Source organism: Halichondria panicea, chromosome 1 (genome assembly GCF_963675165.1).
Source record: "Halichondria panicea chromosome 1, odHalPani1.1, whole genome shotgun sequence".
Classification (NCBI taxonomy): domain Eukaryota; kingdom Metazoa; phylum Porifera; class Demospongiae; order Suberitida; family Halichondriidae; genus Halichondria; species Halichondria panicea.
Window position 1 is genome coordinate 2,077,130 of NC_087377.1, and position 13,616 is coordinate 2,090,745.

Consider the following 13,616-nt stretch of genomic DNA (forward strand, 5'->3'; position numbering starts at 1 on the left):
AGTGCATACTGTGAGTTACAGAACTCCGGATAAAGTAGCGCTCTGATGGCAGATGCCAGTTTCCCGACACCCAACCACCAGCTCCGGGGAGCCCCGTGAATAACCCAAGCGCTACTTTGGGTCACCGGAAGTGGTTTGTATAAAGTGGGCAGTGAATCTGATGGTCTGTGTCTTATAAATTAGCCGCCCTTTCTAAGTCTCCTAGCTGATTATTCACCAGAAGCTAATTAATTATGGGTAATTAATTATACTTGACCTAGCCTAATTATATTATCCCTTCACGACTCACGAGTGGACATCTTGCAACACCATGGCAACCAGATAGAAAATAGAGGGAGAAAGATGAAAAACGTAGTCATCACCAGAACATATTAAGTAAAAGTGCTCACATTAACTGTTATTAATTTGTTTGCATTCTATGTTAGATAGTCGTATAATGGCTAAATGCAGCTAGTGATAGCCAATCAATTCAGGGTTCGTCATTCTCTTGTGGGTGTGGTCTGTCAATCCAATCACCAATGGGCAACGGTCGCTCCCAAACACCTCATTACAAATCACCACATCAGTTACATGAGGGAGGAGCCGCTCAGACACCACGAAATAATCCAGTCTCCTGAAGAAAAAGAAATGTGATCATATTAAACAGTAATGTACTTAATGGCCACTCTTAAACATCTACGATATAAAAAGCCCACCTCCTACATACCTTATTTATCGGACAGCAAAAAATAATTATTTTGGAAATTGTCCGGGTATAATTGGAACAGATTTTTATAGAGCATGTGAAGTGTCCGGAATAATTAGAACAAGCAAGCAGCTGCATGCGAGATAGCTAAGTTTAATAGAACACTGTGCGATTGAATAGTTGCACTAGCTATCTAAAACTAGCTATCTAACTGCAGCACTCTAAGTCTTACTTGCCGTCTGTGAATGTAACTCAACTTTTCAAAGTATTGTCCGGATATTTAGAACAAATGTAATATTAAAGCACTGGAGTGTCCGTTGTATTAGAACAACGAAAATGGCCCAAAAGAGAGTCCGGGGTAATTAGAAGTGCATGTCCTATAAATTAGAAGATAATATTATACGGTAATTATAATGGACAAACCCAAATGTTTTGTGTTATAAAATGGTTCCGCTGTAGCTATACAGCTTTGCTCACACACACAATGAAATTACACTCTTTCTAGAGTAATGCAGAAGCACTCACCAGCCAGTGTTCTTGGCTCTGGCGTTGAACTGGTAAGTGTACGCTCCAGCGAGGTCGGGATACAGGTGACGGAAGGTGTCCATGAAACTCTCCTCCAGTAGCTCTGTGAAGTCCTGTCTCTCCTCGGGCGTGAAACCAGCTGTCTTTGTGTTTGTCTTGGGGTTCTTCAAATCTACGAGTAGATACATACAAAATATACATGCATGCATGTACACAAAGTCAACGCAAACTCTGAAGGTATACCTATCTCTTATGCAGTGCCAGTGTGCGTACCTCCTAGCATACAGTGCCAGTGTGCGTATGTACTGACACTAAAGTTCAGAGACAGAGCAAGCTAGGACTACGTACTCTATGGTTACCATAGTATAATACCGGAGTGTTTTAAAAAAGGGAGGCCTCCTAAGTAATTAAGAGCACTGCCTGCGAGGGGGTGGAGGAATCTCAGCCACGGCTTTGCTCGTTAGGGCCTGTGCCGGGTTAATCACAATCTATATATACATGTATATGCAACGGAGAAGTATAGCACAAGTTAATCGACTGAACTACTACTATACCCTTAATAATGACTCACGCTTTCCCCGAAACAAGGGAGGATTAGGAGGGCCTCCTTAACCTCTCCTATATAGTCACGCCTGGATAAAGGCCGCCCAAATGCATTTTTTGGGAACTGTGAGGGAGTGATAGGAACCAGTTACATAACTCAAGTTGAGATATATACTCAGCTCATAATTATTGTTATAGTTAATGTATAATTATATGCACAATTCCCCAAATTAATGGAGCCTCGGCTGTCAATTCCTTCGATCCTATTGACTTGACCACAAAACACTTGCAACACACATTGCATGAATATAACAAACATTTGAATGTAACTAACATAATACGGAACACTACATGCATTCACATTAATATATACATGGCCCTCACGGTTTCTGCTGATGGACCAGATGAACCTGCAGGGATGTTTGTGGCTGCTCAGGAGGTGGGGTAGAGAACGAAGGCGTCTGTAAAGGAGTGGATGACAGTGCATGACACAAGTGTATTACAAGAAGTGTGCTTGTGCAATCGTGGATATAATAATGGATGTGTATAAAATATTATATAGATTTAGCAATTGGTTAGAATCACTCTTTTTGCGTTATTAGGATCGTTGTTGGCTATTGGGTCAAAGGTAGCTACTGGCAAATGTGGTCTAATGTCAGTGAGTGGGTGTTCACAATTGAACCAGCTGGTTGGAGGGGATCTACTTGCCATCATGGTGATCATGCACCTTCTTGTGAGAGGTTCTATATATCGGGAGTAGTGCGGCACACTGGGTGGAAGAACTAGCCTGTGAGGGAATTGGAGGAATCACATAAACTAAATCAAGTACATGCTTCCGTACTATTGTACTACAAACACCTAGTGATAACTGGTTCAGTCTTGTATACGATGCGAGTGCATAAAAACAGCTGCTATAATTATTAAATAATATTTAGCAAGAGAGGGTGCATGTGATACACAACAGTTACTAGACTAATAGTTGATGGTTTTGTTCAAGACTATGGACTTTAGAGAACTGATTTCTCGTTCCCTCGTGACATCCCAGCAACTGGCTATCTTGTTAACTGCGACTTCTCTTTAGTTCACCTGAGAGAGAGAGAGAGAGAGAGAGAGAGGTTACCATGCAAACAATGTAGGAGGAGGGTGTAATGTGTATAGAAATAAGTAAATTATCAATTTTCAAAAGGTATTGACTAAATATTGACCAGGTGCATGCTTCCTTTACCTTGTGAGGGACGGTATCCCAACACTTTGAAATCGGATGTTCGTAGTACAACCTCAAATTTAGCTATAAAATTCTGAAAAGTACATGCACCCATAATAGCTCACACTATGGACAATTTGGGCTTGAAATAAATCACGGATCTAAAAACACCATTATTGGACGTTCCAAACACATTTAATTAGGCAGACAAGAGTAATGTACTGTGTTTGGTCCTGCTTGGTCTAAATACAGTTACCATAAGACCTCAATTTAAAGTGACACTTTTAAGACCTCTGCCAGAGCTAGGTTGCTTTTTTGGAGGTGAAAAATTATTCGCATCTAATTGGAGGTAGGTACACCTAGTACCAAGAATAGAGAGAGTATCGAACGTAGGCATACTGTGTATCGAAAGTAGATGTCATCACCCACACTTGGATTGTCGAATTTCCCCGTATGTCCCGAGGGGGGGGGGGGGGTAGTGGGGCAACACCAGAGGAGGTCTGACATGCGTGCACGAATCACTATATAGTTCAGTGCATTGTGGTCACGTGATATGTCCAGGCCAAATGCACTAGCACTTGTAGTGATTCGTGCACGCATGTCGGACCTCCCCGACCAACACATTGATGATAGGTGCACTACAACAAAGGGAGCTAGAGAGCTAGTCTATAGATAGAGTATCTGGGTCCACTCAATAAGACCTGACACTACTCACCCTAGCATTGTCCAGCTCCCTCTGCAGACTAGCCACCATATCCACCAGCAGCAGCACTTAGTCAGGATGCCTTGAGACAGTCACTCTCTGGCTAGCTCTCTCTCTTCACTGCTTGTAGCCTTGTGTGCATGGAGCCATCTCTGTTAGCAACTGGGATCTATATACTGAGCTATATACTGTTTCAATGCTGCCTAGCTGTGAAGCTCTTAGTCTAGTCTATAGCAGAGTCGAGTCTACGGTAGCTAGCTATATAGCTCAGTAGGCCATGTGCAAATTTATAAATTCATTACTGCAGTGATCTTTACCGGATTACTGGCTAATATTTGTTCCCAAGTTTAACGATCCATACCAAGAACATTGTCAGTAAAAAAAACTCATGCCACTTCATTTCATTACCACAATAAGCGTCAAACAAAACAAAATAATGTGCAAATGTGCTTATGGTTCTATAGTGTTGGTAGTGTCTGATGGTGTTGACTGATCCATGACCTCCAGTCCTGCATGAGGAGGGAGGGAGACACAAGAGTCAGCAACTAGCAAACCTACACTTGCAGTATATATCCAATACCATTTTGACAGTGTGTATTGCAAACACTTGGAATGCTGTTCTTACTATAATTATACAATTCACTATTGCATGGCACTACTGTACTGACAAGCAAGCTCACAAAGGTAATGGTCGAAGTGATCATAAACTAGGTACATTTGTAACTCACATGTATACTCCACACAGGCCTTGTGAATGCTGCGAACTGCCTCTCCGTCCTCAATCTTTGTAGCAATTTCCACTAATCGACCGTAAGTAGCTGTTGAATTCAATGGATACATTTCGAGAATACTTTTACTCTTCCACATCTTCAGAGCAGCGAGAAATCTTCCTGGGATATTATCAACCATAGAAGGACACTTATCGATAGCGTCAATCTTAGCATCACTGAGGCCCAGCCTGAGTTTGTATCTGTCATAGCCAGCAATCTCGGTAGACAACTGAAGAAGAGCTTCATCCGAGCACTCACTACTCAACTGAGCGGCAGTCGCTGTCACTATCGTCTGATGTGGTTGAACTGTACAGATCAAAGTACCTTACAATGAAAAAAATGTAACGCACGTAGTAGCTTATAATACTCTGAACTGTACACCACATACGAGACCATGAATGTACACAATACAACTGTAAGGCTATATACACTCAACCACTTTAGACTATAATATTATACTGTACATTGACTATAATTGTTATACTTGTACAATTATTATGTCACGCGTGATTACTTTGCGCGTGTCAGCATTTATAGCAACAAGCTAGCCTCCCCTAGCCGCTCATTGCATCATTCCCAAGTGGTTCCCTTAATTATAAGCTTAATCCCTTCACACTAAAATCAATATTTAAGTTCCAACAAACACACTTGCAATGTGAAAATGCTACAGGATTGGGCAGGGAAAGCACTAAAAAGCGTGGAAACATGCAAGGAGAGAGCTGTATACCAATGACATTGACAGTACAATCATAATTATGTTGCCAACATTTAGAATGCTGTACAGAGTTCACTATAATTATCGTGGCACTATAATTATACACGAGCAAGCTCACAAAGGTAATGGTGAAAGTGATGATTCACTAGGTAACTCACTGGTATGCTCCACACAGGCCTTGTGAATGCTGCGAACTCCCTCTCCGTCCTCAATCTTTGTAGCAATTTCCACTAATCGATCGTAAGTAGCTGTTGAATTGGATGGATACATTTCGAGAATACTTTTACTCTTCCACATCTTCAGAGCAGCGAGAAATCTTCCTGGGATATTATCAACCATGGAAGGACACTTATCGATAGCGTCAATCTTAGCATCACTGAGGCCCAGCCTGAGTTTGTATCTGTCATAGCCAGCAATCTCGGTAGACAACTGAAGAAGAGCTTCATCCGAGCACTCACTACTCAACTGAGCGGCAGTCGCTGTCACTATCGTCTGATGTGGTTGAACTGTACAGATCAAAGTACCTTACAATGACAATGAAACGCACGTAGTAGCTTATAATACTCTGAACTGTACACCACATACGAGACCATGTATGTACACAATACAACTGTAAGGCTATATATACACTCAACCACTTTAGACTATAATATTATACTGAACTTACATTGACTATAATTTTATACTTGTACAATTATTATGTCACGCGTGATTACTTTGAGCGTGCCAGCATTTATAGCAACAAGCTAGCCTCCCCTAGCCGCTCATTGCATCATTCCCAAGTGGTTCCCTTAATTATAAGCTTAATCCCTTCACACTAAAATCAATATTCAAGTTCCAACAAACACACTTGCAATGTGAAAAATGCTACAGGATTGGGCAGGGAAAGCACTCAAAAGCGTGGAAACATGCAAGGAGAGAGTTGTATATACCAATGACATTGACAGTACAATCATAATTATGTTGCCAACATTTAGAATGCTGTACAGAGTTCACTATAATTATCGTGGCACTATAATTATACACGAGCAAGCTCACAAAGGTAATGGTGAAAGGGATGATTCACTAGGTAACTCACTGGTATGCTCCACACAGGCCTTGTGAATGCTGCGAACTCCCTCTCCGTCCTCAATCTTTGTAGCAATTTCCACTAATCGATCGTAAGTAGCTGTTGAATTGGATGGATAGTCGAGAATGATGCTTTTACTCTTCCACTTCTTTAGAGCAGCGTGAAACCTCCCTGGGATGTTATCAACAGTCCGATCGATAGCACTAATCTCAGCATCACTGAGGCCCAGCCTGTGCTTGTATCTGTCATAGACAGCAATCTCAGTAGACAACTGGAGAAGAGCTTCATCCGAGCGCTCTTGACTCGATCAACTGAGCTGTAGTCGCTGTCACTATTGTCTCATGTGGTTGAACTGTAGAGATAAAACGTATGTTCTAAAAATAGCAGCGCACACATGCAATCATACAGATTTAATTATAGTAGCTGTGAAAATGACTAGGTGGATGTGGCTACTAAACTTACTGCTGCGAAGAAACAGCTCAGTGTTACTTCTGCTCGAACAACTAGTCTCACACAGCCAGCCCCGGATGTTTTCTATTTGAACGCTAGGTCGATAACAATTTTTAATCGGGGCTGGTGCGAGACTATCGAACAACCCTCCACGGTGGTCTATCCTCGGCATCACAACCAAGCCAAGAAGCTCGCCTCTACACTGCTGCAAGACAGCTCAAGCCCCCAGCAAAAAGAGCTGCTTCTATATAGTGCTATGGTGAAACAGAATTGACATACATCACGAGGTCGAGAACTAGTTGGGCGTGGCTCGACCGTCTCCCGTTCAGGAGACGGTCGAGCCACGCCCAACTAGTCGAGAACTATATAGGTCTACGTCTAGGAACACGGAAATCGAATCTTCCACAAAATGAACCTTGGACAATTTTAAAACCTGCATGGTTAAGGGTGCAAAGAAGAAGCTCCAGTCCAGCAGTGCTGAACATTCCTGCATGGCTTTACTTTGATACTTGTTATTTCTCATGATAATTGTCTGTCTAATTGCCAGAGGGGCGTTTTGTGGTTATGCATTATGACTTTGCGGTTAGTGCATTGTGACTTTCAGCAGTGCATTATGCTGCATATTGCACTTGGCAACAACGTAGCAATGGGATATAAACTGTTTCTACATGATTTAGAAGCCCAAAGGGCTGGTTGTAGTATCCCGAACGCAGTGAGGGTTCTACTAGCCCTGAGGACTTCTAAATCATGTGGAAACTTCCTAAACAGTGTCTAAGCATTTTAGATCATAGCAACCAGGAGTATTTAGCCAATCAGATTTGAATGTTCTTATCTAATCTTTGCTACATGATTTTCTAAGTGAAGTACATGATTTTCTATTGAAGTACATGATTTTCTAAATTGGATAGAACATTTCCTCTAACCAATCACGATCAGATTGCAGTATTTATGACAAACATGATCTAAATAAGTATATGATTTTCTAAGTTGGTAGAACACTTCCTTTAGCCAATCAAATTGCAGTATTTATGGCAAACATGATCTAAGATCGATTCCTTCATCACTAGGGAAGTGGGGCCTGGGATCGAGGCTAGTGCACTATCAGCATTGAGCTGTAGGCGCAGCAGCAGTCTTGCCTTTCATTAGGCAGTAGCAAACTTTTTTTTTTTCAACAATTCATTGCTTTGCAATTGCTAATAACTTATAAGAGAAACAATCGTGCACATGTACGTAGTGATTCTTGCTATCATAAATAATTATTAGCTTAGGTACAAGAGTCAACGTCACACAACATAAAATTGCGCAAGTACAAGTACATGCCGTCGCAAAACAAGTCCATTCAAGGCCCGGCCATTCCATTATATAATCGTTCATTGTTTGCCAACTGCACTGAAAAAGTTATATGCCTTGATTATAGAGACATGATTATTATTGGCCCACTCAAAAGGCGTCTATATGCAAGTTTATATAGATCTAGAGAAGTGGAAAGAAAGAATGTGTGGGTGTTGATAATGACAAGAGTTCATGAACTCTTGATAATGATTATAGCCACCACACAATAAACAATAACACATTAACTGTGGTGACCTAGGTAACGTGTTTGATGACTAGCCTAGTAACTACACAGTTCTCTAGTGAGTCAGCCCTTCAGGAGGAATCTTGTGCTCCTGTGTGTGTGGGTGGGTGTGTGGGTGTGTGTGGGTGTGAATATAAAATAATAATGTGTTCACTGTATCAGGGCTGCATCCAGGATTTTGGATCGGGGGGGGGGGCGAATTGGGGAAATGAAAAATGTAGGTGGGGCGAAGTTATCAGAAATTATATGCCTATTAATGAATCTGACAGATCCTAGGGGGGGGGGTCGAAATTGTGCCCCCCCTCAAAGCAGCCCTGTAAAGTATGTTCGTGTTACTAGCGTTAGTTGTATTTGATGCTTATGTAAGACAAAAGTTCTAGTAAAAAAGTGTACATGTACTTTCAGGCCGTGTGTTATTACTTAAATCGTATTAATTATACTTAGAAACTGCCACGATAAAAGCTCTTTGATAAAAGGATACAAAATATTGTGCTTTGAGATGGTTACCTTGATTATACTCTGTGTATTATTACACAAGTGGATGCCTTGCAATGGTGTTAGGTCACCCTCAATCATGCCCAATAAATCAGACGCCTGAGTGAGAAAATAATGAATGGTTACAGGTTGTAGTGATCAAAGAAATGCATAATAGTGGAAGAAAGGGAGTGGGGAAAAAAGAATCTTTGAACGGCTCCAAGAATGTGAATTAACGCTTAGAGAGAGCCTTTGCAGATGATGTGGGTAGTGGCTAGTAGAGGTAGTGGTATGATAAGAAATCACATTAGATTTCAGCTACTGAATGCACTAAATGCACGATACCTTTGCATCAGCCTCATTTGAATGCAGTGCCACTAGGAGAATATTTTGTGAAGTGTCTTTAATTCCCAATTTCTTGAAAGATTCGCTGATCTGTACACAAAGATATCATAATTATGATGTCATACACCATCACTGCTTACGTTCGTTGAAGGAGAGAGAGAGAAAATTATTTCAGAGTAGACGCTTCTAATTTTCATTTGCTGATTCTCTGGTCACTACAGCTTTGTACACTGCACACAAAATGTGGAACGTACTAGCAACCTGTGGGAAGTGTGAGGGTGTGTGTGGGTGTGTGTGTGGGTGGAGTGGATGGGTGAGGGGTGTGTGTAATAAGTGTTCAAGTACATGTACAGGGATGTGCCCACACTGGTCGGTGGTGGTGGTTGGTACTAACTACCTCTGGACGTAAATAACCATCTAGAGTCGCACGTTAGTCTATCAGAAGCAAATTTGTCAGGAAATTTAATATTAAAATGTTGTTGTGCATGACATATAATTACATCTTCCAATGCTGCAGCTAATAATTATATCCTATGATAGCTTACTTGTTGTAGTCTACCCAAGGCCAGTCCAGAGTGTACATTGGTAGACTGTCACTCATGTACAGCATGAGACGCTTCATATTCCTGCAACCAACCTAGGGGAGAGGGCCGGGGGAAATTGCTGACATTATAAATTAAAGCAATCGCTAATCTAAACACACCATTTGATAGGCCTTTCAAAGAGCTACAAAATGCATTCTTTAGAATTGTAATTAGACAATCTCAATTGCCAATCAAAGATAGCTTCTGAAATAGTAATGCCTCGTATAATTATTTCATTAAATTACCTTTCCCTTGACTGAGCTCAATGTCTGGTTCTAGACTGAGTGTTAGTAGTCGCTGGTCAATATTCTGTTCAGCGCTGGATACCTGACCACCGATAACGGTACAAGGAAAATAAATAAGACATTATTTTATAGAGATGATTGACACTAGGTGCAGAATATAATGGCTGGTAGATCCACACACCTTTCTGTACAGGATGCTGTACTCGTGGTAGCTCTTTATGACAGGAGAGACTAGCTTGTGTTGTTGAGGTAGAGGGTTAGTAATAGCAGCGCCGTGCTTGCGAGTAGCGGTAGTGCAAGTACTTTCAGTGTTGATCCATTGGCTAGTGGGTAAGGATCATCAAACAAACACCTCATTTATAAATACTTCTATAAGAAGCTGCAACTGAAGTGATTCCTTACCAGGAACAATGGAAGACAGCTTGAACTCAAATAAAATAATTCATGTCACATTATTTTATAATTAAACGGTATAATTATAGACGACATTGTGTCAGTATAATAATACAGAGTCAGTTTCAGAGTCAGTTCTTTACTTGCAATGTTTATTCGTCCCCTTAATTCAAGTGAATTCCATACCTGTATGAAAACATGAGTACAGCACAAATCAAGCTATGCAATAAAACATTATTGGATCAGTAATTACTTATATAATAGATCATAATAATACATTAGTACAAACGTACCTTGTCAGGTTCTCATGATCAATTGGTGGCACTATGAGCAACTGCAGTTGCTGTCCTCACATACTTGTCTTCAATTTCCTCGGCTACATCGTTACGTGCAACAGTAGGCCTCCTTAGACATTCACATATGTAAGGCCATGTCATTGGATGTTCTGGATCAGTGACTTCAAGACGCTTGGCTACCACCTTCATTAGGCGGCGATCGTTATGACGGTAATCATCTTCAATGTTTTCCAAATCACTAATCTTCACCCCGAGAGCCAATCCTAAATCAAACCAATCTTTGCTTGCATTCTTGAGACTCTCGCGAATTGTTTGAATATCATTTCCAGTCAGAACAATCGGCTGGTGTGTACTTCCTCCATCGCTGGTATCCTTCTCTGATGATGATCCTGCATGTACACACATGTAAAGATAATAACTCAAGAAAGCAATTGCAAGTAATTATTGTTGTGGTTAGTTAAGTCCCTTAATTGTCTATTGCACGGGCAGGGTGTCATACAGGATTTTGAAGTAGAGGAGGGAAATGAGAAAGTACCAGAAAATGTTGCTAAAAAAAAGGTCAACTGTTATTTCAATACCCATGCAGCTATGGACATGCACTCAGTCATAATTGAAGGGGGGGATTGGAGCTAGGGAGGGGATATCCCCCTGTATGACACCATGATGGGCACAGCGTAAATTATTAAATTATAATTATACCATTAAACTGTCTACACACACAATTAAAATCAGTATACAAACACATGTTTTACTGAATGTTATTTAAACTGCAGATAATTATACCTTGTACAGTGACATCATTTGAACGCTTCGACAGAGATTCAACTTCTACATCTGATGGCAATGACTTTTTGCGCTGTCCTGAGGCTAGAGGATCTGTACGTACTGTGTAGGAACAGATACAGCTAGACACACTAATATTAATGGGGAATGCCGGGCCTGTAGGAATCAAGATCATGTATTTTCCAGACTGAAGGCTTTTGAATATAGCAATCCGATTATGATACATGGAATTACGATTTGATAGAACTTTGTTTATTGGAAGTAAGATAGATGGTGGGTAATATTCGTGGGGTAAAAATCCATGGCATTCATTGACAAATTGAAAACGGTAATTTTTTCTGTTAATTTGTTATTGCCTGTACTGCATTGCATGCGTTCTGGTAAACTGTTTTCATAGGGAGCTAGCCCACGGAAATAACGAATATTTTACCCCTCGAAAATTACCCGCTATACGGTAGTTAGGCACACACTTTAAATACACAAGTGGCCCCCTAGCAAATAAAAAGCTACACACATAATTATGGTAAATGGAATTGGGCAGTTGTAAGAGTTCTGTTGTGATTGTGGGGCAGAGGAAGTAAACACTGTGTACATTGGTTATGTAGAAAATCACTATGTGATAAATGGGATCAACTAGGACAACGGGGATACTTGAGGTTAGATAACTGACTTGTATCCTCTTTGTAGAGAGCTGTGTAGAGAGTGAGGAGCACTTTCCCAGCAGCTGCATCCTTCACCTCACACTGGTAGTGACCAAAGTCCTCCTCTCTCACGCATGGGAAGCTCACAGTGTTGGGCTGATCATCAGTTGTCTTGATCTGACGTCTGGAGCCCTCTTTGCTCCAGTGGAAGGAGAAACCATATTCAGCAAACTTTAGCACCTCTAGTTCCGTCGTGCTTCCTAGACACACGTGCTGTACATGTATAAAAAAAGTAAACAGTATAACTAAAAAAACGAAGGTTGCATTACAATATAAGGCACACACACACACACACACACACACACAAACATACTTTTCCCAGCCATACTTGTTGTTCTGATTTGAGACTAACTGCTTTCTTGGAAGCCTCACAGATAAACCTGATTCGTGATTTGCTAGAGAGAGCACACAGATGGTTGACGGTGCGTTTAGTACAATCCTTGGAACAGGGACATTGGAATGCAATATGCATCACCAGATGCTGGAACAGGCACTTGAGAGTGTAGAGGATTGCTGACAGCACATATCCACAGATGTCATGAAGAGAGGTATCAGGGTCGTCTCGAGAGATTCGAATTTCGTAGCTCTTTTCGTGGGAGAGTAGTGTAACCGTATGAACATCATCGACAGAAAACGATACACAATTTCGTTTGACGCCATCTTCCACCAATTCCCACGTCAATCCGAGAATTCCATGAGGGCCTTGGGAAACTAGTCGAGTGATGAGCCCACAGAAGACTCCTGTTGGTACGTAACCAAAGCTGAATGTGATGTAGAGTGGTTCTGGGTTGTTGGTATCTGGTTGAGGTGGGTTGGTTAGCTCGTCTTGTGAAGCACAGTCCAAAATAGCTGGCATGAGGTAGGTGATTCGAGTGACCTTCGGATCATTGGCATCTTTGTGAACGATTTCAGAAAGAAGGTTGAGATATTGCAGCAGTATGATGAGATGCTTGGCTGGAATAATCTCTCCTTTCTTGAGCATCTTTGTAACATCAGGACCATTACAGTACTTGATAATGGCCTTCAGTGAAAACTGCCCCATCTTGACCAACTCTGCTCGCTCAAATTCAGTGACGTGACCTTCAGAATGGAGGATGCGTAAAGCAGCAAGGATCAGCTGGCTGATGCTAGTGAAGATCACTTCAGGGGTGCAGAACATGTGGTTGCTTAGCCAGCCATCGATATCATTGGGTACATTCCCGTAATGGAGTATGGATCCAATCTTCTGTAGGTACCTGTGTGTGTGTGTGTGTGTGTGTGTGTGTGTGGGGGGGGGGTGGGTTAGGTGAGAACTACAACAGAATAATAATGGACACACAAATCGTACGTACATGCATTGGAGGTAATTACTGTATTAAATGTTTGCCGTACATATACGTGTATGCATTAATTGGACAGAAGACAAAAATTACAAGCTTACCAAAGACAGAATTTGGTATCTTCTTCATCCATCTCTAACAATCTCCCGATTTCCAGGCAGTCTTCCATCGACACGATTGAGTACTCCATCCGCAGTAGTGTGCCCAGTAGGAGCCATTTCGGTTTGATGGGCAGA

At 41.4% G+C, this 13,616-nt stretch overlaps 3 protein-coding genes across 7 annotated transcripts in view; all 3 read right to left on the minus strand.

The window, feature by feature from the left end:
- LOC135352263 (uncharacterized) overlaps window positions 1-13,616 on the minus strand; it is a 49,913-nt gene that overhangs the window by 29,159 nt on the left and 7,138 nt on the right. The window lies entirely within an intron of this gene.
- On the minus strand, window positions 298-3,711 carry LOC135342543 (DNA repair nuclease APEX1-like). Its single transcript, XM_064539281.1, has 4 exons — window positions 3,673-3,711; window positions 2,462-2,540; window positions 1,211-1,382; window positions 298-613 (listed from the first exon to the last, which is right to left on the minus strand). Exons 1-4 carry the CDS (start codon window positions 3,709-3,711, stop codon window positions 451-453), a joined length of 453 nt encoding a protein of 150 aa, XP_064395351.1. The 3' UTR covers window positions 298-450.
- LOC135352042 (uncharacterized) overlaps window positions 4,013-13,616 on the minus strand; it is a 45,979-nt gene continuing 36,375 nt past the window's right edge. The window contains exons 15-19 of one of the 5 annotated variants that reach the window (XR_010399583.1): window positions 9,605-9,696; window positions 9,200-9,320; window positions 9,060-9,149; window positions 8,748-8,834; window positions 8,186-8,331 (exon numbers count right to left, since the gene is read on the minus strand). Coding sequence is in view for 3 of the 5 variants with exons in the window: in XM_064551147.1 (XP_064407217.1) it covers window positions 4,168-4,169; window positions 4,389-4,736; window positions 5,304-5,651 (698 nt within the window). In the remaining 2 variants the exon portion in view is untranslated. Of the gene's footprint in view, window positions 4,170-4,388; window positions 4,737-5,303; window positions 5,652-8,185; window positions 8,332-8,747; window positions 8,835-9,059; window positions 9,150-9,199; window positions 9,321-9,604; window positions 9,697-10,315; window positions 10,468-10,574; window positions 10,967-11,360; window positions 11,454-13,616 lie in introns of those variants that run through there. The other 4 variants (XM_064551147.1, XM_064551193.1, XM_064551162.1 and 1 more) reach the window with 4 other exon arrangements.